Source organism: Rhamphochromis longiceps, linkage group LG20 (genome assembly GCF_057381845.1).
Source record: "Rhamphochromis longiceps isolate RC_006_pf linkage group LG20, R_longiceps_female_GT1.1, whole genome shotgun sequence".
In the NCBI taxonomy this organism is placed as follows: Eukaryota; Metazoa; Chordata; class Actinopteri; order Cichliformes; family Cichlidae; genus Rhamphochromis; species Rhamphochromis longiceps.
In genome coordinates this window covers 37,377,373-37,403,075 of record NC_140576.1, presented here as the reverse complement: position 1 = coordinate 37,403,075, position 25,703 = coordinate 37,377,373, and the positions used below count along the sequence as shown (strand labels likewise).

At 44.4% G+C, this 25,703-nt stretch overlaps 2 protein-coding genes across 2 annotated transcripts in view; both read left to right on the top strand.

Annotated features, from left to right (window-relative positions):
- Positions 1-25,703, top strand: part of LOC146645899 (uncharacterized) — a 138,489-nt gene that overhangs the window by 95,801 nt on the left and 16,985 nt on the right. The window lies entirely within an intron of this gene.
- LOC146645897 (IQ motif and SEC7 domain-containing protein 1-like) overlaps positions 5,697-25,703 on the top strand; it is a 63,901-nt gene continuing 43,894 nt past the window's right edge. Inside the window, exon 1 of the mRNA XM_085394199.1 lies at positions 5,697-5,783. Within this exon, the coding sequence (XP_085250325.1) occupies positions 5,719-5,783 (65 nt within the window). The 5' untranslated portion in view covers positions 5,697-5,718. The remainder of the gene's footprint in view (positions 5,784-25,703) is intronic.

The following is a 25,703-nucleotide window of genomic DNA, read 5'->3' as shown; positions in this document are numbered from 1 at the left end:
AGCACCAGTTTGTTTTTAAATAAGGACCTGTATTTATTGATCACACAATCCCCTGAATACAGTGGAGTGATGCAGCCGTTCCACAGGAGGCTTCGATGCACCTTCAGCTGCGTGTGTCAGGTCTTCTGTAAAACGACATCACGTGGTGTTGACACACAGAAGTTCATGTAAGAGAAAGCTGCCTGCACTTTTTAACTACATGGATATGTTTTCCTTGATGTCAGTGGATGAGCACGTGCACGGAGAGGAGGCTTTGTTGGAATATTTGGGCCGTTTTGCCGCTGGCGTCTCGCCCACTTTGGCTGCAGTCAGCTGCCACTCATCGCGCTGCTTCTGTCAGAAAGCTGCTCCCTGCAGCCGGTCAGCATCTCCTCACCAAAACCAGGCTGGGTTATCGGCTACGATCGACGAGATTCTCGGTTCATGGTCACGAGACACCAGCAGACTCCGTAAATTCTCACAAGTCTGACGTCTGTTGCTGCTTTCTTTAAGTACTTGAAATAAATGTGTGACTTCTTTTTTCTGGTCCTCAGCTAAAAAATTCAAATTCAAATTCAAATTTTATTTGTCACGTACACAGTCATACACAGTACGATATGTAGTGAAATGCTTGGACAACTGCTCGTGACCTAAAGAAAACAAAAAAGGAAAAGGCTATGAATAAGATAGGAAATAAATATGAAAAATTAAAAAGGGTAAATTTAACTAGGAAGGAATAAAATATAAATTAAGGTTAAAAATGAAATAACTGTACAACACAAATTAGAATGAAGGGTAAATTTAACTGGGAGAATAAGATAAAATATATAAATTAAAGTTGAAAATAAAATAACTGTACAACAAAATACACAATATAGAACTATATAAGAATGTATGAAGAAATATAAATAAATATATACACAATAACAGCAGCATATACACAATAACAGCAGCGTGATTTAAGTAATGAAGTGAAACAATGTCCAGAAAGTCCAGTGTGTGTGTAAGAACTGTATGTGTGGGTCAGTACTGTGTGGTGGTGTGATTGAGAGACCGTATCGCCTGCGGGAAGAAGCTCCTCCTCAGTCTCTCTGTGTTGGTCTTCAGAGAGCGGAATCGCTTTCCTGACCTCAACAGAGAGAACAGTCTGTTGTTGGGATGGCTGAGGTCCTTCACCATCTTCCTGGACTTGGTCCAGCACCGCCTGCTGTAGATTGAGTGCAGGTCAGGGAGCTCGGAGCGGATGGTGCGCTCAGCTGACCGCACAACCCTCTGTAGAGCTCGTCTGTCCTGCATGGTGCTGTTCCCGAACCAGGTTAAGATGTTTCCCGTCAGGATGCTCTCTGTGGTGCAGGAGTAAAAGTTCCTGAGCACCTTGGAGGGCAGTTGGAAGTCTCTCAAGCGTCTGAGGTGGTAGAGACGCTGACGGGCCTTTTTCACCACGGTGTTGATGTGACAGGACCATGACAGGTCCTGCGTGATGTGAACTCCGAGGTATTTGAAGCTGTCCACTCTCTCCACTGGGCACTCGTTGATGACGGGGGTCTGGTAGTTCCTCTCCTGCTTAGTGCTGAAGTCCACTATCAGCTCCTTTGTCTTACTGACGTTTAGAAGGAGGTTGTTCCTCTGGCACCAGTTCTCCAGATTCCTAATCTCCTTCAGGTAGGCCGTCTCGTTGTTATCAGAGATCAGGCCCACCACGACGGTGTCGTCAGCAAACTTGATGATGGTGGTGGAGCTGGTAGTGGCCACACAGTCATATGTGTACAAAGAGTACAGCAGGGGGCTCAGAACACACCCCTGGGGGGCTCCAGTGCTGAGAGTGGTGGAGGCTGAGACATGTCCGCCCATCCTTACTGCCTGTGGTCTGCCAGTTAGGAAGTTGGAGATCCACAGACACATAGATGAGCTGAGTCCCAGATGCTCCAGCTTGGTGGTGAGTGTGGAGGGAATTATGGTGTTAAATGCAGAGCTGTAGTCTATGAAGAGCATTTTAACATAATTCCCCCTTCTAGTGTCCAAGTGAGTGAGTGATGTGTGGAGGAGATGAGAGATGGCATCGTCTGTGGAACGATTTGGACGGTAAGCAAACTGTAGTGGGTCCAGTGTGTCTGGTAGTGAAGAAATGATGAAGTCTCTGACCAGGCGTTCAAAGCACTTCATCACTACTGAGGTGAGGGCTACAGGGCGATAGTCATTGAGAGAAGCAGGGTGGGGTTTCTTCGGGACAGGAACAATGATGGACTCTTTGAAGCATGTGGGGATCACCGACTGAGATAGAGAGATGTTGAATATCTCAGTGAACACAGGAGCTAGCTGGTATGCGCAGTCTCTTAGGATACGACCTGGGATGCCGTCTGGTCCTGCTGCTTTCCTGGTGTTCACTCTCTTGAAGGCTCTCCTTACTTCATGCTCGGAGATGACGAGCATGTTTCCGGTGCTGGCAGTATCTTCCTGTCTGCAGCCGTTAGCGCCGCTAACACTAGCATTGTTGGAGTCCTTAGCTGCAGCCTCGAAGCGAGCATAGAAAGTGTTCAGCTTGTCTGCCAGAGTCACGGCCGCGTTCGTCATACCGGTTGTTGGTGCTTTATAGTCCGTTATTGTCCTTAGTCCCCGCCACAGGCTCCTAGAGTCACTCTGTTGGAGTTGTGACTCTAGTTTCCTCCCGTAGCGCTGCTTCGCCTCTTTCACCGCCCTCCGCACGTTATATGACGCGGCTTTGTACGGGTCCATGTCCCCCGTCATGAGTCCCGTGTTGTAGGCAGCGGTGCGGGATCTCAGAGCGTCGCGGATGGTTTTATCCACCCACGGCTTCTGGTTGGGAAACGTTGTGATAGTCTTTGTCTCCACGGTATCATCCGCTAGTTTCCCGATGAATCCCACAACCGCTTCCGTAAACACGTTGAAAAATGAAGCTTCGGCTTCGCTGCTAATGAGTCAGTGTGGAAAAAACACATTCTCAGACTCAAAACTATAAGCTGTTCGTCCACTCAGAAATGCAGAGCGATGGTTTTTCCAAGAATGTTTTTTTACATTCTTAAATAGAAACAATATCTGTAATATATAAATCAGTTACTTAAAAATGAATGTGTTTTGTTTTAGAGCGAGGATGATGATGATGATTTAAGCAAACATGCTGCTCGTCTAAACCCTGGAGGGTGCGGTCATTTTAACCACTTCACAAATACAAAACAAACCAAGATGTTTGTGGATTTTTCTTCTCTGACAGAGTTTAGTAATCACATCATGAAGCACAGGACGTCATTTATCATCTGTGCAGTGGGAAGTCTCACACAGGAAACAGCAGGGATGCCGTGGCTCGCTGCAGAAGGGTTCGCTGGGACCTTTGAAGTTTGATGGTCAGACTTTTGTCTGATTGTTTCTTAATAACATTTAAATTTACAACAATGGATTACATTGATGGGTAATACATTTCATTACAGTAGATGTCTTTCTGAAAGTGCTGTAGCTCATTCTGAGGATATAACTCTGTTATCTTCTTTGATGTCACGTTCCAACATGCAGCTGGCTGCCTGTGTCCGACTACCAAACAGCCCCGCCCCTGCAGGAGGTTTCTTCCTGCTAAAAGGGAGTTTTTCCTTCCCACTGTCACCAAGTGCTTGCTCATATGGGGTCGTCTGGTTTTCTCAGTAATATAGTAGGATCTTTACCTTACAGTATAAAGTCCCTTGAGGTAACTGTTTTTGGGATGTGGCTCTATATAAATAGAACTGAATTGAGTTTGCATGTTTTTCTTGTGTCTATGAGGCATCAAACAGCTCGCGTGTTGTCATTTAAAGACTTTGCTCAGTAAAAGTGACCTTGAGCATTTTCTCCATCTTCAGTGACCAAGGCGACATTGCCTAGCAAACAGTCCCTTTTTGTGTTCTTTGAAGTGTAGACGAAGCTGGTTTCAGAAGCAAAAAGGATGAACCTCGTTACTGTTTTTATGATGATGGCTAGAAGGAGGCTCTGATTTAAATGGCGTTGTGAGAAACGATGGGCCTGCAGATGACTGTATAATGATTTTCTGATGCGTGTGACAATGACCCGATCGATGGTCTCTCTTCTGCTGTCGTATACTTTGGTTTCTGGCTCCATGAGAGAGAGAGAGCTCATCAGGCTTTGTTGATGATGGTAGTTTAGATACTTTAACCAATAAATGGCATCAAACTGGGCAACAGTGATTAAAAAGAGTTTAGATTTAGCTCTTACGACTTTATGTTTATTCGTTTACAGTTTATTAGCTGATGTAAAACTGCAGCAGAGAGGCATCTTTGACACAGGAGCTGAAGTCAGTCACAGGAACACTCATGCAGGTTGCATGCAAAGATGATAATGCTCAAAGGTTTACCTGTAAAACAAGGTGGGTTTGTTTGTGTTTTTGTTCTGAATTATTCAAAGCATACAAGCTGCAAATATGTGAAATTTAAATGAATAGAAATATAAAGAAACTTTTTTTCCTCCCTTTTGTTCTAATTACCAAATTATCCTTAGAGCTGTGAACAATTTAGGCGTGTTTTACAGCTCCGGTCGGCATGAATTCACCTTTTTATCCCAATTACAAAACATAGCTTCTCGCTTTTTATGTTTTGCACCACATTACGGAAACAATAAGACCAGAAACCAACACCCACGAACTTCTGGTGTTTCAATTCAATTCAGTTTTATTTATATAGCGCAAATCACAACAACAGTCGCCTCAAGACACTTTAAATTGTACAGTAGATCCTACAGTAATACATACAGAGAAAAACCCAACAATCATATGACCCCCTATGAGCAGCACTTTGGCGACAGTGGGAAGGAAAAACTCCCTTTTAACAGGAAGAAACCTCCAGCAGAACCAGGCTCAGGGAGGGGCGGGGCCATCTGCTGTGATTGGTTGGGGTGAGAGAAGGAAGACAGGATAAAGACATGCTGTGGAAGAGAGACAGAGGTTAATAACAGATATGATTCAGTGCAGAGTGAGTGAAGAAGAAACACCCAGTGCATCATGGGAATCCCCCAGCAGCCTATTGCAGCATCACTAAGGGAGGATTCAGGGTCACCTGATCCAGCCCTATATATTTATGCCTGTATCTCTATATTTATCTATTTATCCTAGTATTTGAAGCCATTAGCTGCTGATAAAGCCAGAACATTACAGTGTGACCTCCCCCATCGGGCTGCACCATCTTTGCTGTCTGCTGGCCACCCGTCAGCCCCTGACTAATAAATGTAGTGCAGTAAGTAGAGCTTAATAAGCAGCACGTGTGGACATGCCCTCTGAGATGTGCTTGAGTAGATCTTTCACGTGTTTTCTTCACATCTGTGGAGACCTTTAACACCAGCTGCTGTGTCAAAGTGTTTCTGACACTTTTACACGAAACTTTTCGGATGTTTTCACATATTTGGATGATCACAATCATCACTGAGCTCGCAGACACGTTAATGCTTCACTTTGGGGTCCAGCGGGGAGATTAAAGAAAGCGACGAAGGAGGAGGAAGTCCAGACCTGTAAAAGTACACAGAGAGAGAGAGAGAGAGGGCGATGAAGGAGGGCTGATGATGATGCGTCTCTGACGAGGCGCGAGGGTAGCAGAGAGCGGTGGAGGCAGGAGGACACAGAGCAGGAGAGAGAGGCTGAGGCAGCACTGGATCTCCGCTCGGCTCTCCCTCCCTCCCTCCCTCTCTCCGGTCTCCTCCCGGTGGTTGTTGTTGTTGTTGTTGCCGCCGCGTTGATCAACAGCAGCAACGATGTGGTGCATCAACTGCGCCTCGGACAAAACGCCCGCGATCCTGCACAACAAGCTGCTGTACTGGTAAGAAACAAGCCGACGCGCACACACGGGCGCGCGCACAGCGGCGGACCCTCTGCGTGTTTTCCGCCCGCGGTGCCGCACTGCCGAGCAGCTGATGCTCGTGGCTGTTAATGAAACGCGACGTTATTCAGACTAACGGCGTCGTTACAGGTGATGTCACTGCCGTCACCGCTAATCACCTGTCATTTTGTGCGTGTGCGAGCGTGCGTGTGCGCCTCCTCCTGCCTACCTGTCTCTCTCTCTCTCTCCCTCCTGTCTCCCTTGGTGCATGTCTCACTACCTTTCTGGTGTAGGTGTGTCGTTGCCGCAGCTCGTAACGTGTCAAACTTTTCACGTGAAGGAGGCGCAGACACGGCGGAGCGCGCTGAGTGGGCGCAAACGGAACTCGGGCCGCTGAATTAGAAGGTTTGAAGTGATTTTCAGTGTCTCTAAAGGAGACTTTGGACCTGTTTGGGTTCAGACTCGAAGCACCGCGGTGCTCCTGATCTGCTCGTGTGGCAGCTTCATGTAATGTGCGTGGAAATCTAGACTCAGATGTGCTTTAATGACTCTCCCTCACTCCCTCTCGCGATGAGAGGTCATTAGGAGATGAGCTCAGTTATGGGCCTCTTGTTCATCAGCTGATTGTATCCACAGAGAGCTGGGATCACCATTAGATGCAGGATCGATCCCACTGCCAGCACTTTCACGGGCGGGTTATGATACAGTGGCCCTCCGGGATCACAGTAACAAAGACACCAACATTCAGCCCTGCTGTTTCTGCTCATTCTTTAACTGTTCTCGCTGTTTGCTCCTTTTCTCCTGTTGGACTCGTTTTTGTTGACATCACTTTGCTCTTGGTTAGTTTCTCTTTTGTTTTTGTGGATGTTTTTTGTTGTTTTCTTCACTTTATGGTCACATTTCTTTCATCACGTTGTTGGTTTTGGTTCTCAGGTGTTTTCGCTGAAGCCTCTTTTTGTATTTTTTTGCGGATTTTCATAATTTTTTGGTCATTTTGAGGGTTTTTTAATCAGTTCTCAGGTTTTGTCAGTGACAGTGTGAAAGCACTTATTTGACATTTCTGAGCTGATTAGCTGTGGTTTGTTTTCCATTTGTGGTTGTTTTACAGTCGGTGGATTTTGTAATGGTCTCTAGGTTTGTTTCACATCATTTTGCAGATGTTTTGCGTTTCTCTCAGTTGGTTTTTTGTCAGTGGTTGTCATTTTGCTGTTGCTGTTGTTTTTTTGTGGTGTTGTTGCAACTCATATTGGTTGCTGAGTATCTCACTGGTTGTTTCATATCACTTTGTTGTGGCTTTCTGGTTATTTTGTGGTAAATGTGCATGTTTGTGGTTGCTTTGTGCTCAAACTGAAAGTGTTTGCGGTGGTTTTGTGGGTCTGTTCTTCATTCCTCACGGTCACTTTAACTGTGGGGCTCGTTCTGGTATCCGTCATGCACACTGTGTATGTTTGTTTGCAGCCAGCAGCACCCAAGTGGTTTGTTTTGATTTTATTTTCACATGAAGATGTAAAAACAGGAAGGATTAAATCAATAAATTCAGTTCTCTTGAAGCATGCAGGCCTCCTGTGCATAGAAGGTTTAATGTGATATTATTTTGAGAGGCATCTTAGGGGACCAGTTATTGGATGTTTGTGTTGATAATGACAGAAAATAACCTCAAAGGAGGGCTAATTTCACAGTTACCACCAATCACTGCAAACAGCACATTTAGCAGCATCTAGGGTTTTGTGCTGTAGAGAATTTAGAATGACAGCCGTAGTTATGAGGATGAACAATAAACGTGTGCGATAAAAACACTACGGAGAACAAACGAGCACTGAAACACAATCTGCCCTCATCTCTCTGAAACGCCTTAACGACTGAGGCTGAACGCATTATGTGAACTTCTAAAAACATCTTCGTGTCTGTTGGTTGTGGTGCCTGCAACAGCTGGCCTGGTGTCACACTGAAGGCAGTGATGAATTGTGGGATATTCTGGGCTCTGAAGCGTGCGAGGAGAGAAGTGTGTGCTGCTGTTTTTCAGTTGTGAGTCGGTCTGACGGGCCGTATAGTTGTGCACTACAGAGGGTTTCTGTGCGCACGTTCTCTCCAACTCTGTGTGGGTTTGCTCCAGGTGCTCCAGCGTCCTCCCACAGTCATGCATGCTTGTTAGGTTCATTGGTGATTTTAAATTGGCGGTAAGTGAGGATGCGAGCGTCTGTCTCGACGTCCGACCAGGCAGCTGTCCGTGGTGCTCCCGCCTCTCGCTCAGTGTCGGCTGGGATCGGCTCCAGCTACTTGCGACACAGGACAGATGAGTGGCCGTGGACGTGTTTGTGGTGTTTGCTCCCAGTTTTTCCTTCCACCTGTTGGTCCTTTGACATTGTAGACGCGATGTCTTTTCCACTGCTGTGCCTCTACTTAAGCTGACAGAGAGATGCTGTACAGGGAAGAGTCAGAGGAAAAACCTGTGGGAGAAATCCTGATATCATTTATTCTTCAAAGAAACACCTGAAAAATTGCAAAGCTATGATTTATTGCCAGGTTCAAAGTCTGGAGGCAGCTGTTTTTTGAATCTTCCGGTGTAGCCAGGATCAGCCTTTGAGCTAATATCCGCTTCTTATTTCAGTGTTTCACTTATTGGCCCCCAGGCAGTCATTAATGTTAGTCATGACCTTCATTACACCGCTGGGAAGCAAGTAAATGAGGCTGACTTACAGAAACCAGTGGGCCCTCCTCTACAGCTCTAAGTCCGACTGTACTGAGTTTGAAAAAGTCTAAAAGAGGCAAGAAAATAAGACAGTGGACACATTAGTGGGACAGGATTGTCTGTCCTTCAACAATTTCTCTTTTCTCCTAAAAACATCGTTTATGCACTTTCTCTGTTTAAAGTGGTTCAGAAATGTTGCTTCCATGACTTTTATGTAAAAGTGAGAAAGGTCACACATTTTTATTTTTCCTGTCTTTGGGCTGCATACATACGTTGAGAGTCCGGTGCTCGTCCTTCCTCTCCCTCTCTTGTCATACAAGGTTGTGGGTTAATCTGCTTCAGTAATGAGTTTGCTGTCGGCACGAATCAGACGACCGTTGTTTTGACATTTTCCTCTCTGACCTCACACTCTCGCTGCGATCCTGCTAACAGACGGTCTGTCTGTCTGTCGGACACCTTTCTCCCACAGACAGACGTTAAGATCCACAGTTTGAATCATGTGACGGTCACAGTGAGTGTAATCACAGACATCAGCTGTTTATAGCGACAGCGCACAGAGCAGCTTTTTTTATTTAACGCCTTTAACAGTTGTTATGATCCATACGCTGAAGTTACACAGGAAAAATAATACAAAGAAACCAACTGAACAAATCATTCTTGGTTTACATGAACAGTCTTAAAACATTGCAGCACCAGACCAGCGACCTCTAATGATGAGATTTGAGAAATAAAATTCCCCTCTCATCCCTGCGGGCGGTTTATCCTTCAAGCTCGGGTCCTCTACCAGAGGCCTGGGAGCTTGAGGGTCCTGCGCAGTATCTTAGCTGTTCCCAGGACTGCGCTCTTCTGGACAGAGATCTCCGATGTTGTTCCCGGGATCTGCTGGAGCCACTCGCCTAGCTTGGGAGTCACCGCACCTAGTGCTCCGATTACCACGGGGACCACCGTTACCCTCACCATCCACATCTTCTCGAGCTCTTGGTATTTCTCCAGCTTTACGTGTTCCTTCTTCCTGACGTTGCTGTCGTTCAGTATCACTACAGCCGTCTTTTTCTGCTTGTCCACCACTACTCTGTCCAGTTGTTTAGTCATCACCAGTTTGTCCATCTGTATCTGGAAGTCTCACAGGGACTTTGAGCTGTTGGAGGTTTCTAGAAAGAAACATCTTTTTGCAACACTGACACCAGCTGGAAACACTGTGAAGCAAAAAGATGTCACTAAAGTGAACTCATACCTTCCTTTTTTGTCATTTACCAAAACCTTCACTTGTTAATGCAACGTTATGCTGCTTTTAGCTGTGTTTCTGCACAACATGAAATAAAGTAAAGCATGGATTGTTTTTCCACAGTCGGGTGAAGTCAGAGGACACTGGCGGTGTTGTTTTTGTCAGAACAGATGTGTGCTGTTCTCGGAGTAGGACTGTGGTTAATCGCTGCGTCGTTCGTGTACTTTTGGTCCTTTCAGGAACTCTTAGCGAGACATTAGAGCCGCGGTTTTGTGTTGTTGCTGATCTAAGAATCCACGACGTAGCTTCGTTCCAGTACCATAGAGAAGTCGTGTTCGTCCTGGCAGCACAGGTGGGAATCCGGCCCTCAGCCCCAGCAGTGCTGCGCTTCATTAGTTCTCTGCTCTGCCAGTGGGAGTGTTGAGGAAGAAAAGACATAAACTGAGTCATGCAGGCTGTTGGAGGAGTGTTGCTGAAGGAGTTGACTCAGCGGCATTGTTGCTTTAATCCCATGAGGAGCGAGGCTGTTGCCTGGAAACCTCCGAGCTGATTTTGACCCGACTCCTCGCTCAGGCTTTCTGGGACACGCTCGGGCTGTAAGGCCTGTGAGAAACGCCGAGCGGGACGGACGCTGCAGGGCGAAGGATCCTACAGGCTGCTGCGCTCGTTACAGACATTATTATCCTGTGTAAGAGGGAACATACCGAGGACTTGGCTCCTGTTTGAGCCTTACATGCAGCAGAGCAGAGGATGCAAAGCTTAAAGACAAGATATTAAATGTGAATGGTGCATCCTCTGGGGAGCAGGAAGGTGATGTGTTAATATGTATGATGATATTTTAGGCTCTGACTTTTGATGCTACGGGTAACAATCAATCCTTCAGGGACCCTGAATATCAACAGTGAATTCATTATGGTCTGGACGGGTTTTGTGCTTTGAGTCCATGCCTGTGGGAAACCATCCTCAGGTATACTTGCTGTATTATGTTTGTTCTTTATTTAGCTGCTATTTAACCAGAAAATGAAATCTCTCTTTGGAGACACTGAAAGACCGATTTTAGCAAAACAAAAAACAAAAGAATAAAACCCAACTATTTCTATTATGATCGAAACCTTCCTCAGACATTTTGGTCCACACTGACCTGTGAGCGTCACACATGCCTGACACCATCTCCCGCTCCACCACGTCCCAAAGGTGCTCGGCTGGATGGAAATCTGATGACCCTGAAGGCCGTTTGAGTGCAGAGAACTGATTTTCATTTTCAAGAAAGCAGTTTGAGATAATGTGAGATTTGTGAAACATCCTGCTGTAATGAGGCATCGGTGGGAGGATAGAAAACAGTACAGTGTGCTAAAAAGTTACCGCCCACACGATTACACCAACATGAGCCTGAACCGTTGATACAAAGCTGGATGGTTTCATGTTGTTTCGGTCAAACCCTAATTTGAATGTCGTAGCAGAACTCGAGCTCCCAGTGGGGTCTCCTGCTGCTGGAGCCCATCTGCCAGGTTTGACATCCAAAGATGCTCTTCTGCACATCTTGTGTTCAATAAGTGGTCACATGACTTACTGTGTCCTTCCTTTCAGCTTCAAGCAGTCTGCCCTTTCTCCTCTGACCTCTGAGATCAACAAAGATCTGCTGTGCATGGATGTTTTCTCTTTTTCACACCCTTGCCTGTAACCTTAGAGATAACTGTGTGGGACGATTGTGAAATCAGAGCAGCTCGTCTGGCATCGACGACCATACCAGTGTTCAGAGTCACTAAAATCAAGTTTCTGCCTCGTTCTGATGCTCGATTTGAACTTCAGCAGGTCGTCTTTACCACGTCTACGTGCCTAAATGCACTGATTTGCTGGTTGCCTGTTCCTGAGCAGCTGAGCAGGTGTAACTAGCACACAGAGAATATGTTGTTTAAGAAAAGGAGGACATCAGTGGAACAGCTGCTGTCAGTTAGGGCACATCACCAGTTTAGAGAAACATCCTGCCATACTACAGGAGAGAAGAACGACAGTTTTATAACCTGGAGGGAATAAAAATTTCTCTTTTACTCTCATGTTGATTTTCTGTTTATGATGCAGCTTTTGTTTTTAACCTTGACCTCAGTAGATCCGAGATGAAAACAGGAAGAAGGAAATAAAGTTTGTTGTAATTAGATTTTTCAAAGCTTCTTTTGATTTTGACTCACGTGTCGATGTCATGTCCAAAGCAGCGAGGTTTACACGTTGGCTGGTTTGTTAGGGTCGTAAATAAAGCTTTGAAGAAGCATCAGCAGCTCTTACAAGATGGCTTCTAGTTTAACAACATGGGAACGAGTGGTCAGGATATTCATTCCACTGGAACGAGTTTAATTTCACTGCCATTCATAGTAAAAATCAAAAGATCAATAGGTAGAAGAAGCCGTCTGTGTTCAGGCTTTTGGGTTTTAGCGGGTTGGGTTCAGTATAAACTGATGGAACATTTAAGTTTGGATGTCTGAACTCGTCAGACTCAGATCACGCGTCAGGTTTCTGAGGATTTCTCTCACCTTCTCACAGCTGTCTGAACATCAGTCACAGAGCGTGATTCTACACTGTTCGTCCAACAGGAACCTCCAACTCTCAGGTTCTCTTCAAAAGAGCCTCTCTCTCTTCACATCAGTCATCACTCTGTCGACGTGTTTCTGTAGTGATAATCAGTCACAGTGGAAATCTTTTTTAAGAGTATGTAAAGGGTACAGCTTGGATTTGGGGTCACGAGGGTGATCTCACTGCCAACACCTCAAATGCTGCTGATTGGTCGAGACCCCCTGAGGTCCCGTTTTAGCTGCGTACCCCTTGAGTCGTGCTAAAATGCTGAGCTCGAGGAGCCGGTTGCAAATGGGAGCAAGTTTTCTTTCTAAGATGGCATTAAAGTGAAAAAGTGCACTGTTTGTCAGTTCAATGGAAAAAAAATCCAAAATTATCAGCTTACTCAGGACACGATCTCCATGTGCACAGGCCTAACAGGCTAAACACCCCAACCAGACATCCCTGCGTGCTCCACCACCTCCACCTTTGGTTCTTTTAGGTTTTCGTCTTCATTGTATATGAAGTTCCATGAAAGTTGGTTCACCGTGTTACATAATCAAGATTATGTGTTGCTGCTATAATCAAACCTGCCTGACTTGACATCTCTGCTGACAGACCCAAAATACTGGAAAATGTCCTAATGATGGAAACAGTGGAAATAATGGACAGCAGAGGCCTGAGGTCATCACAGTCTCGTTGTGTTGGATAGGAGAGTGTTTTTGGCAGCTTCAGTCTGTCTCTCTGCTTCTCCTGTTTCCTCAGACAGACTGAGACATGATGCAGCAAAATGCTAACTACCCTGCACTGTACAGTGTGTGTGTGTGTGTGCAGGGCTGTGGGTGGATGATCAGGGCTTATTATGTCTGCTCAGCTCAGATCCTATGCACACACACCGACCAGCTTTACTGCAGCAGAAGAGGAGAGATGGGCTCACATAAACAGCCCGCACTGCTACAACTGTGGCTTGTAAAATGTGTGTGTGAGAGCGAGAGAGGGAGATTAATCAGTGTTTTGTGCTCTGCAGTATTTTGTGGGCTTCAAACACCCCCAGAACAGCCAGAAGGTGCTCAGATGTGTATTTGTCTGTTTAAATATAGTGAGAAAATAATTGGTTAAGCATGACGGCAGCAGTTAGCCTGAAATTAACACCCGCCAACCCTCCAAGTGCAGGTAAAACTGAACTAACGTTGCAGGAAACATGACTGAATCAGAGTCTAAATATTCCTACAGTCTGTCGCTGCAGTTCCCATAAACACGATGCTGCACCTCTCTGCTTCTCAGAGCCACGTATAAGGTTTCAGTTTAAGCTTCTAGCTGGCCGTCAGCATCGCGCATCACACGTGGATGGATTATTGGAAGGGCGTAGACCCCTGAAGAAGGAGGGCCAGTAGATTTCTGAGCAAGTTAAACAGTTCTTGTTGTAAAGAAACGACGCAAGGAAACAAAGTAACCAAATTGGCTTCGAAACGCTACAACAACACTTTGTAACTCATTTACTGCTATTGATCCAGATGCTGCTGGCGTCTTCAGTCCCTGGTTTGGTGCTAAAAGCTACATGGTTACTTTTAAGAAAACTTGGTGCCAAAGGGTCATTTAAAAGCATTTGTTTCAGGCATGTGGCTGAACCTGGCATCTCCATTTCACTTAGTCCTCCATTGCTGAAATGTTTTCACACGAGTACAGTGTTGACAGGGTTGAGAGACTCGGGTCATCGTGTGTTACATTGTGTGCAGGTGTGGGTGGACGGAGAAGGTCAAATTTAAAGTTGTGCGTAATTCTTTTTGTTCTGCTACTGTAACACTAACGGCTCGTTATGTGGTGGTTTGAAACAATCACAGAGGAGGGGACAGGAGGACACTGTGGGGTCAATTATTTCCCACGTGTATCACCAAAATAACGTTCATATAGTTATAAGTAGGAGAGCAGTAAGTCGTAACTCGTTTACAATGATTTAACCTGCCTACACATATCTGCTAATATGGTTACCATCTGTGTTTGTAATGACTAAAATGGTTAATGAGCACATTGGCAAACTTAACAGTTTTAGCTTTTGTCTTAAAGTCTCCTTTGTTTGCGTCCACTGGGTCTCATGTAGCACTCAGCAGGAGTGTGTCTGCGTCAGATGCTTTCACACTGCTTAAATATCCCGTTTGGTTCAGACGTCCTTGCTGCCTGCGTGGAACAGGAAGCTTGTTACCTGAGACTGAGTTTCATTTAACAGCTGACTCTGCGGTTGATTGAAGCTGCCACTGTCACCCAAGCAGGTCATCAATGAGTGGCCCAAACACTTAAGGGTTAACCCTGTGGATAGTGATCGCTAAGGCTGCAGACGGCTCCAAACATGTTTCCTGCAGGGTTTTTTTCTACTGTTGGATTTGTGTGACATCATAGAAAGGGGACATCCTTATATGGTCATCTCAGGTAACTAGCCCAGAAGCCTCGCCCACCTGATGCTCAAAACTGGATTAAAGGGGGAGGAGCTTGTTTCAGACAGAGGATACACAGGGCTGAGTACAAGATGAACTTAATTCAATAACTGTGGCTAATATGAGGCTGCTCTCGAAGAGAACAAGTATTAAAACTGTGGCTGAAAATGAGAAGCATAGCTCTGCTTTGCTTCCTTATTGTTTCCTCATAAACAGACTGTGTGTCAGCCGTGTGCACACTTAAATGCAGATGGGCACCGAAGGCTCATTTCCCCGATGAGCAGCGCTGACCATTAGCCGTTAGTGCTGATAGCTCTTCATTTATTTATTCTTCTTGGATGCTTGTGATGAAACGATAGCTGTTGTCCCCAGAGTTGCATCAAAAGGAGGAAAGCTGCTTTTATCAGAACCCAACGCCACCACAGTTTGGTAATATTGGGTTTTAAAGTCATCAATCACCTTTCAAATTAGGGACGTGAATTGATGTGATTCCATTATCGATCTCACTTCCTTCATTTGGAGAGTCACCAGCATCTCTAAGCAGTATATCAAAGACATTCAGTTGTACAGAACGGTTCCTGATTCCTGTTCCAAATACACACAGATCTAAACTCAAGGATGTCGTCTGCAGTCATTCAGGTGCGTGGGACTCCCAGCATGGCCGCTGGAGGCTGCTCCACCACCTGGAAGCCATTTAAAGACATTACAAAGTATGATGAGCTGCATAGGTCTCTGCCGTCCAAATGTTTTACTCCCCCACATTTTATACATAACAAACAGGTGTTAGTGATGAGTGTGTGTGGTGTGTGTCTCTGTTTGTTGGTCAGTCACACACTGGATGGTTTTAGTGAAATTAGAAAGTACGTCTGTTTCGTCACATCTGAAACAGGAGCTTTCAGGTTTTGAAACCTTTTTACTTTGAAAGGAGTCACTCTAACGTCACACAGTGTAAACTGATTACACTGAATTAGTTTAGCTCAGGTAATCATTATGTGACCTACTTTTCAGTGTGTAGCTGTCCAGGAACTGTCCCAGGATCAGTTGGGCAAACCTTCAAACGCTGACAGAGAACACTTCGAAAACTCAAAAAGGAAAATTAGGCCACGTTTGGAAACAGGAGAGAATCCACTAACTGCTGCTTTTGTCTTACATCCACAATATTTCTGGATCTGTTTGCATCGACTTTTATTCTTACTTGATACCAAAAGCTATTTCAGTTTTCTTTAGTTGGACAAATGTTTCCAGTGACTGATGTCCTGAGAACGTGTTATTATGGAACCGCTCGTGATATTTTTATAGGCTTTCATGGTCTCAGCTGGAATGTTCTCATTGTTTGTTTGCTGTGATTTAGCCCCATATGAATTGAATTGAACTGGTTTCTGACCGACATGTAAAAACATAAAATAATTAAAATAACTGACTGTAACCTGACAGCCTCAGTCATTACCAATCAGAACATTTCTCCATCGTTTAAAATTCGTTGTGTCAGGATCATCCTCTCTACTTTCTCATATAGAACTATAGAAATATTGGCCATCAGTACTGGACAATGAAAACTCCACAATTTCTCCCATTAACTTGCATGATGATGAGCATCATCTATCATCTATGCTGATTATATTCTTTTAAACATTTCTCCACAAACATCAGCCCCCCAGTCTGAGCTGAGCTGGAGCGCGTTGGAGCTGAACAGTAGAAGTCTAAGAACGGAGCCTTGTGGAGCTCCACATGTTTGTCACTGAAAGTTAACAGGAAATGCTGATATGAATGAGAGAAATTTGGGCAGAAAACTGTAAAATATAAAAGCTTCACTGATCAGCTTTACCGGTTCAGCGTAAAATTAAGAAATAAAATGCATTTTGTTATAGTAACAACTTCAGAATCAGGCGACAACCTAAAGTGGAAACGCACACCAGTGTACAAATATAAGAATGCTAATTGTTCAGTTGCTACAGATAACAAATCGCTCATAACGCACACGAGCTGCAACACAGCAAATAAGCTCCAGTAAATCATTCATGCACAACGCAACAGATGCTATTGTCCAGTTTTTTTAAACAGTTTTTTGTTTCTTTGACGTTTGAGTGAACTTTCATCGTGTGTTTAGCACCTCGAGTCTCTATTGTTGTGACTCAGTGTCATATAAATAAACCTGAGAATAAGCACCATCATCTGTTTTATGTCCATGAAATTATTGATATTATTTATTTAACAGCAACATTGGTTTGCTAATTCAATCTGCAGAATGTTACATACAAAGTTACAGACTTGAGGCTTTATCCTAAAATCACAGGTCATTTTTAATATTTGTCTTATTTTTGATTAAAGTGTAAAAGGTATCAGAACAAGTGGTCAGATTTTTATGATTCATCTGATCTGAGCTGATGTTTAGTGGTTTATATGGTGATTGGACTTTAGTTCATATCACTGGTTTGACTGGTTGCAGAGAAAAACCTGTAAGCCTGCCTTCAGTTTACATGCTGGACGTGATAGAAGTGCTGAGTTTTCCATCCTATCAGATACACGGCAAAAAATCCCGGAAACTCTGCAGCACATATGTAATTACAGGAAGTGAAAACCGTGGGTTCAAAAGGGTTAATGAATGAACTGGTGCGTGCTTTGACCGAGTGCTGGTTTCCTCTGTAATTAGTGGCACTTTCCTCTACGGGAACTGTGGAAATTGGACTTGCATATCAGTTTTCAGATTCTTTGGAAATAAAAAGGAGACTGTGACCCATAAAATACAGCGATAATAATGTATCCGAAAGGTTGAGTGCAGCATTATAGATTTGACATTATTTTGTCAAACACATAATTAAATAATGACTCTGAGATGTCCTGTTACTGAGCGGAACGTTTACTGCTGGTAATGATTCACCGAGCGTTTTACAGAATAGAAGCGCTTATAGCGACAATTACACGAGAGATTTGTGGTAATCGATCTGAATCTGTGTTTTTTTTCTTCTATGACTCATCACCGTTAAAAACACGCTCACTTTCTCACCTGAAATTCATCTGACTGTCAGCTCAGGAATAGACCCGAGAATCACACCCATGACTTTTGTGCTGTGCTTAACTTAAGTCAGTGGAGGATTTTGCAGAGACCCTCTCCTGATAGAAAACTGAACTATGAGCTTCCAGGTGAAATATTTCATGACATCAAATGTTTTCTGGACCACAGCAACCTATTTTGTGCTGTTTTTTGTGAGCTTCAGCCATTTCGAGCTGTGAAGGCAGGATTAGTGCAGGCAGTGAGCAGTTTTCATCATCTAGCAGCTCAGCACCACCTGCATCAACCAGTCACCTGCAGCGCCGAGTAAATTCATTTACATTTAGAATGACACACAGTGCTTATAGTTCTTGGACAGCTTTCCAAGAAAATAATGAAGACCACTAAACCTGTACAAGCAAACCCAAAATCCTGGATTTGTTCACCTTCAAAATAAAAGTTGTACCTTACCATCAAAACATGTTTCAAGTGACACAACTTTTGGTTTGAAAGCGAGCAGTTTGTCTTCTTACGGTTTGCACGACTACTTAGCGAGCAGTTAGTGAGTGTTTGCAGACATGATGCCATCTTCCACTCCAGCCATGGCTCAAACTATAGTAGTGCACCTTCTCTGCGACCAGCTTCACCCTGTACTCTTTTTTTCCTCAGCAACCACAAGCAGCCGGGGTCACTGACCGGTCTCTGCATATTAAAAAACTGCTACACTACGAAGCAATGACCGGGGTTAGTTAAAGTGTATTATGACATCATTTCCTCTGTATCAGAGTAGAGACCTGATTCCTTTGGATTCAAGAGACAAGACATCCTCTCTACTTTTAAGATTAAGTTTCAAACTGTTATGCTCATCTTGCCGTCTTTCCTCTCAACAGCCAGCCAGTGATTGGCTGCTTCTGCTCCAGGTTAAAAGGGAGTTCTTTCTTCCTACTGTTGCCGTGTGTTGTTGAGGAGGCGTATGATTGTCGAGGTTCTCTCTTTTCGATGTTGGGTTTTTACCCTGCCATATATAAGGTGAATTGGTGGTATATAATTAAGGTTTTTGTGTCACGGTTCGATACGCGAAATAACAATTAATTTAGTGATGTGAAAAGTTCCCGAACCTTCACAAAAGATCACCGCCAAGCAGGAACCTTTCAGAGAGTGAAACCTCTCCCTGGAGTTTAATTTCGATGCTGCTGTGAAACATCTCCACGTCATTCATATCCACAGAAGTCACCACGGCAACGTGCGTGGCTGAAACGCGAAGCCGACGCCTGATTGAACCTGATACAGCTGTGTAGGTTGTTTGGGGGAATTCACAGCAATAAAAATAATTTCAAAGGTATGAAAAGAGCTCCTAGCAACTGTAAGCCATCTCTCGAGCAGATATCATTTTTATCACAAAATCAATAAACAAACACAGAGTTGGAAGTGGAATAAAACACTTCCATCGGAGTTAAATCAAAGCACGGGCCAGTCCATCATCTCAACCTTCTCTAAGCGTGTCCACTTTTTCGTCTCCTCATCCCTCAATATCTGTCCTCCATTTTCCCTCCAGCGTTTACAATCCTCTCACCACATCCTGCTTGTTAACGTCCTCTTTGTTTTTCCTTCTAATCATCTAAACAACCTCTTCCTCATGCCCCTCCTCCTTATTCGTCCTGTCCTGCCTCCACCCTGCCTTTTCTTTGCCCCTCCTTCATCATCATCATCATGCTTCTTTAACCTCCTGCCATAATACTCCCTTTCTCCTCCTCTTATTTTTTTCTTCTCATCCCTGTCCTCCTAAAATCCAGCCCCTGAGTCTCTTTCCTCTCCCTATTTTTTTCCCTTGTTTCCCCCCTTCCTCTTTCCTACCCATCCTCTTCTTCGTTCTGGCTAACGCCCTTCATCGGCACAAACAGAGGATTGTTTTGAGGCTCAGCCATCAGTCGGTGGCGTCTGGTGGCTTCCTGCAGCAGGCAGCGGCAGCAGCGTGTGCAGCCGGTGACCCGCAGTGACTCTGCTGAATAGATGCAGGTAGTGTTTTGGCAACAGTGCCACTTGTGAACAGAAGACAGAGAGAGTAGTTATTTTTAGCAGCACCGAGGATCAGTCGACAAAGTGGCCAACACACGTCAACAACACGAGCGATGCCAAAAAAAAAAAAACACCACCAGAGCAAAAAGACATGACAACCTGTCATCCTGTGGAGCGTTTCCATTTTAAGTCCAGCATATTCACCGTCAGGCTGAACAGAGAAAAGCAGGAGCAAACGTGAGGAGACGAACACAATAGGTACGAAAGTAGATGTGAGTCATGTGACGTGGCCTTCTGTCACCTGATCTCCACCCAGCTGATTAAAAACAACGTGTGGAGGGCTTTTTGGACCCGCCCCTGTCATTAGAAGCACTCTGAATCAAACTCAGACGACGTTTGGAGTGGCTGCTGTGGAAAATAAACTAAAACAATGCTGTTTTGGTTGTTTTGATGATAAATTCTTATTATTATTCTGCTTTGTTTTTTTGTTTTTCTGCCATATAGATGCCGTGGATGGATACTTATAGTGAAAATGGCAAATTATGCCTGTATGACGAAGCTCAGGCTTAATAGACTGTATGGGAAAGATGGATATAACACAAAGATCAGAAAAAGTGCACACTATGGCTGTATTATTTTTAATAGCCAGCAGGGGGCAGCTTCTCTGGTTGTGAGAAGCAGCCAGGTTGTTTCTGATAGGATGAACCGACTTCTCGTCTGATCCTCACCGCAGCCAAATCTTTGGGTTTGTTGCCTCAGTCGCAGGTTTCAGCTCTTGTGGTGTCGACTTTGTTAAAGACGGCCCCGTTAGAGTCCAGAAGGATGACCAAGCAGGTTGTGCTACTGTTTCAGTTTCACAGTCTGATCTGCATCATGCTGAGGCTCCAAGAATACAACTCCCCAAAACAGCGGACGGTCTCATAGTGACTAAGACCATGTTTGCGGCAGTCTGTGTGATGTCACGGAGACCACGTGTCCCTGACATGGTCATCAGCAGCTTGTGCTGGGAGCCGACTGAGTGTTTAGAGGAGCTTTTGGCTCACAGGGATTGCTGTACACACATTGGCTTCGTTATTAGCAACTTAGATGTTTAATGTGAACAGGAGATATACGACAGGAAGTAAGGAAAAGCCCACTTCACCTTCAGCCCCCGCTTTTCCTGTTCTTCAGCTGCCGGTTGTTTAATTTTCATGCTGGTTGGATAGCAAACACTCATCTCTTCTGAGCTTATTTGAAAACCACAGGAAGTGCTGTGGTTGCCATGGCCGCACTCAGTGGCGAGCTGGATAAGTTAAACATCTGTCTACCAGAAGAAGAGAAACGTACGTTTCTTCCTGATCTCACTCGAACGTTTGTTTCTGTGAAGTCTCACCTTCTCTGACCTTTGTCCTCCGAGCTGCTCGTCGTCTGTGGTGATGGTGACGTGTTGCCCTCGACTCTCTCAGCGCTCAGCTCGCAGTTTCGTTTTCTCTGCAGACAGCTCCTTTAACCGGCAGGAGGCCGTTCATCAATCTGTTCCCTCGTGATGTCACCAACCCTGTGTGTCAGATTGTTAATAAAACATGAAAAGAGCCTATTAGGGTTTCACAAATGATATCTGTTCCTGTTTGAAGGGCTGGCACATAACAGTAGGTGCATAGTGGTGAATAATTAGCCGGCTAAAACATGATAAATGCTCACCTGCCACAAATTTCCAAACAAAAACTGCAAACGCAGCATCTGCTCAGAGGCTCATTGCACAGCTAAAAACAGAGAGACTGCAGTTTGATACACACCCAGCAGGAACTTTTTACCCCAGCAGCCTCTGGGGGCGGTTAACAATATGAATAAATAAAATAAATAAATGTCGCTTTCAGTGTTGATCGGATGAAGTTGAGGTTTTTCGTAGTGACGGCGGTCTGTGTGAAACATAACTGTGTGGAAGCTGGAGAGAGCAGATTATTAAATGATAAAATACGATCTCATCATTTTTTAATTGCACTGATGTCTTAAATGTTCCATTTTTAAGTTGCAAAGCTATAAGTGTGCGAGGAAAACTAAAATGCTTTCAGTGTCCATTATATTTACAAGGCGTTGCAAGTTCATTCCCCATCCTGTTAATTCAGTTGAATTAAAGAGTGGCAGTTCCCATCAGCATGTATTGTAAAGTAAACGCTCTCCACCCCATGAGAAGCACTTATCGACTGTGGGGAGGAAGAAAGTCCCTTTTAACGGGAACACTCGTCCAGCAGAACCAGCGCTCGCCCAGCTGGGAGGTGAGACAATGACGTAAAGATGAAAACTAAAAAGGCAGAGGAGGAACATATTGTGTGCTAATGTTTGAAATGCCTCTCAGATGGTGTAGTGACTCCTTCCTCGCCTCTGTGACCGTCTTCCTTTTGGAGTACAGGGTGAGTGATGTCCTGTTACAGTGAAAATTGTAGCAGACCTCTGCAGGAGTAAAAAATCACTCTGAACTTTCTTTGAACGCCAATTTTTTCTCAGCACTGGTCAGAAGAAGCATGCTTTTAAAGACTGCTTTACTAATCTGACATTTCTTCTTTTGTTATTTGAATTCATCCTCCTTCACACACACACAGCCATGATTCATCCTGCTTCAGAGGGAGCAGAGGGCAACGATGCTGGACGAAAGCGAGCCAGCCAAATGATTTCAGCTGCCTCCTGAAATAGACCTCCAAACTGCTCCGCTGCACAGTCGCTCCTCGGGGCTGCCTCGTGGCTGTCGTTAAGATTAATGACGCTGGCTATAATAGTGTTGTGATATTGATTTCTATTTTTCTGTCATACCACCTTCTAATGAATGAGTGGACATAAATGAGATCGCTGTCCTGCGATAAGACCAGATGAACTTTCTGAATCCCTGAGAGGAAATCAAATTATGGCCGTGAGCAAAGAGCAAAGAGCAGGTAACCGAGTGGAGAACCGGCCACAGAAATATTAAAATAAAGAAGGTTTTTTGTGATGATTTAAGTTAAATCAGCTTCTTGTGTTCAGCCACAGACCCGAGGATGCGCTCGTCTCTGTCAGATCTGTGATCGTTTCTGCTCAGTAACGGGTCTCTCTGCTGCCTGATTATTTTTAGCTACGCTAGCAGCATGGCTCTAGGGATGGCAACGCCAGACTGAAACTCACAACAACGATTGGATGGATTTCCATGAAATTCTGTATAAATGAGGCAGCAACTAACAGTTTATTTCCATCAGTTCAAGTCAGCACAGATGAAGCTAGAAATGATTGTGATAATTAATCGCGAAATAACTGAAAATATGCATCAAAGGCTCTTAAAACCGCAGTTTATTCATCAGGATAACAAGAACGAAAGAGCCCAGCACAGAGACACAGAGCGAGCGAGCAGCTCAAACATGAAGTTCCTCTCATGGCCACTTGAGGCTCTAAAAGTGAGTAAACACATTAAAATATCTGAACCACAGAAATAAACCGTTCACAGCCTGCTGCAGAGATAACCGGGCTGAAGTCTTTTACTTTTACCTCCTAATATTTCAAACCTTCCAGAATCACAGATTTATTTGATCTTTCCTTCTTTCTTTTCTTTTCTTTTAGCTTAAACATGTTTGAGTTACAGTGGTTCAGCATTAATGCGAGTAAATAGCTACTAGTCATATATGATTAGACAATAAATCAAATCAGTCACAAACCACACAGCGTTGGATCATCGCAGACCAGAGGTGGAGGCCACATTTCATTGGATGACCGGGCAGGTCCCGCCCCCACAGGTGTGTGGCTGTGCTGTGTGGAGGTTTTCCTCTCGAGGATTTGATGCACAATAGTGCGCTGTCTATTAGCAGTGTTCTCCTCTGCATCAAACTGATTTTTGAGACATAATTTAGAAAGATATTTTCTCTACAGTGAACTTGAGATAAACACAGGAAATACTGCAAAGTCTGGTTGTCCTGGTTGCGTCTCTGCTGGTGCTACTGGTGGCGTCTTTGATTTGACCCCAGCTCCGGCAGCTGCTGTTTGCTGAGCTTGACTTCAGCTTCTTTAGGTCACTTCAGGAGAATCTTCCACGTTTAGAGTTAGAGGAGTGGATGCTTCGACTGGCCGATAGCTGACTGGAGTCACTGAACCGTGGACATGTTTGTGCAGTTGGAGGTCTGGATGGTTTCTGGATGCAGTTTGATAACCAAGCTTGCACAAACCTAGCGCTCTACCCTCTCATCCAATGCAGAGTCAGAGGGATTATGTCCATCTTTGCTATACAGACTCTGAGATTCATGATTGCTGTAAGGTCACTGCGCCGCTTTCACCGTTAGTGTGAAGGTCTTTATGGTCCCCGGAGGATGAACCCTAGTGTTCACCAGAGATTCATTCCAGTTCCACACAGAGGTTTGTCGTCCTGGTTTTCTGTGAATATCTTAACAAAAATGGCAGAAAACCAACGCTAAACCCAGATTTACTCCATATTTTGAACCATCACATGACAATTCAATTTGTTTTAGACGTCACTGCAGCACCTTTCATTTATTTGCCCCTGGTAGCAGAAAACCTCCTTCATCATGTTGTGATTTTCCCATTAAGCTCTCTTGGACATATGTTTAAGTGGAGGCCTCTTCTCTCCTGCTCTGCCGATGAAAGGCGACTCATTGAAAAGCAGAGATTCTATTCTTATTAAGAATGTAGTTTTATCTGCAGTGTAAATAGAGCCGCAGATCTTGGAGGGCTTCATTGTTCATTAAGCCAACAGGCAGTAATGGTTTATTTGGTGTGTATGTTTTCAGAGCAGCTCTGCTTCAGTCTGCAAGAATAAAATGTTAATGCTTTGTTTGCTGATAAGTAAATCTGCAGAGGGAGAGATAACAGCCTATTACAGGGGAATTAAAAAACGAGACTGCGAGTTTTTATTTGTGCCTCGCTTGAGAAGTACTTTTCATTCTTAATCATGGACACAGCGGTTCACAAAGCAAAGGTCCAGGTTGATTATTCACCTCTGCACTCCCTGGTTAGGACACTCGTGAAACAGCTGGAAGCCTAGGGCCTTAACTGGACCTTGAGGAGAAATTATTTAGCTGCTTTGAAGGTCAAAATTCACTCAGAACCAAAGACTGTATATAAAAGAAGGAGGTTGTTTTAAATCTGCATTTGTACAAATTCGCCAGCAGGGGGTGAAATGTGTGGTTGCCAGAAAAACGACCTCACTGCTTCCAGGAACTGTTAACACAGTTAAAACAGCAACACAGAAACAAATAAGAACCAGACAAACCTGATCAAACAGTGGATATTACGACAGGTAGAACACACTAATAAATCCATGAGTCAATAGTAGGAATATCAGCAGCCGCGCTGTTTTGATTGCTAACCTCAGTTCCACAGCTGTCTGGCTCTAACAGAAAACTTCTTATTTTCTTCTGCAATAAACAAATCTGTCATGTAAGACGCAGCAAACCCATGTAAGGTTTAAAAGTGGTTAATAAGAGCTTTAAATGAAGTGCACACCCAGCAGGTTGCCAGTGTGGTAAATCTGAATGGTCACTGTCTAACAGTTGAGCTCTGGGTGTGATTGGTCACATGTCACATGTCCAGTCTCAGGACTGCAGGATGGTGGGTGTGACGTCAGGGTGGCTACAGCTATCTACAGGCTTTGATCCAGATGACAGTAGATCTGGAAAATTAAAACTGTTTATTTAAATATTGAGTTTTTCTTCTGTATTATTTGCTGCATGTCTTCCATCCCAGCCTTGTTCTGCCTGGAGCCTCGTCTTATACTAAGCTGCTTATATTCTGCAATTGTTGTTTTGTAATGGCCTATTCAGATGTCAGTGCATAAACCCCACATTCTACCTCAGGCCCCGTCACCATCTTGAGTCAGCTCAAGCAGTTATATAACCGAGGCTGACAGTGCAACCACATGCTGAGCGGGATCCTTTTATTTTTACAGTTTTTCTACACGAGTTGATCTAAGTGTTTTCACTGGGATAACGTGATCTCTTTGACTTTGATTCCTCCTGCGTCAGCCGACGCCCAGGGGAGCAGCAGTGCTGTAGGACGGAGATGTTTTCAAGATGTCAAA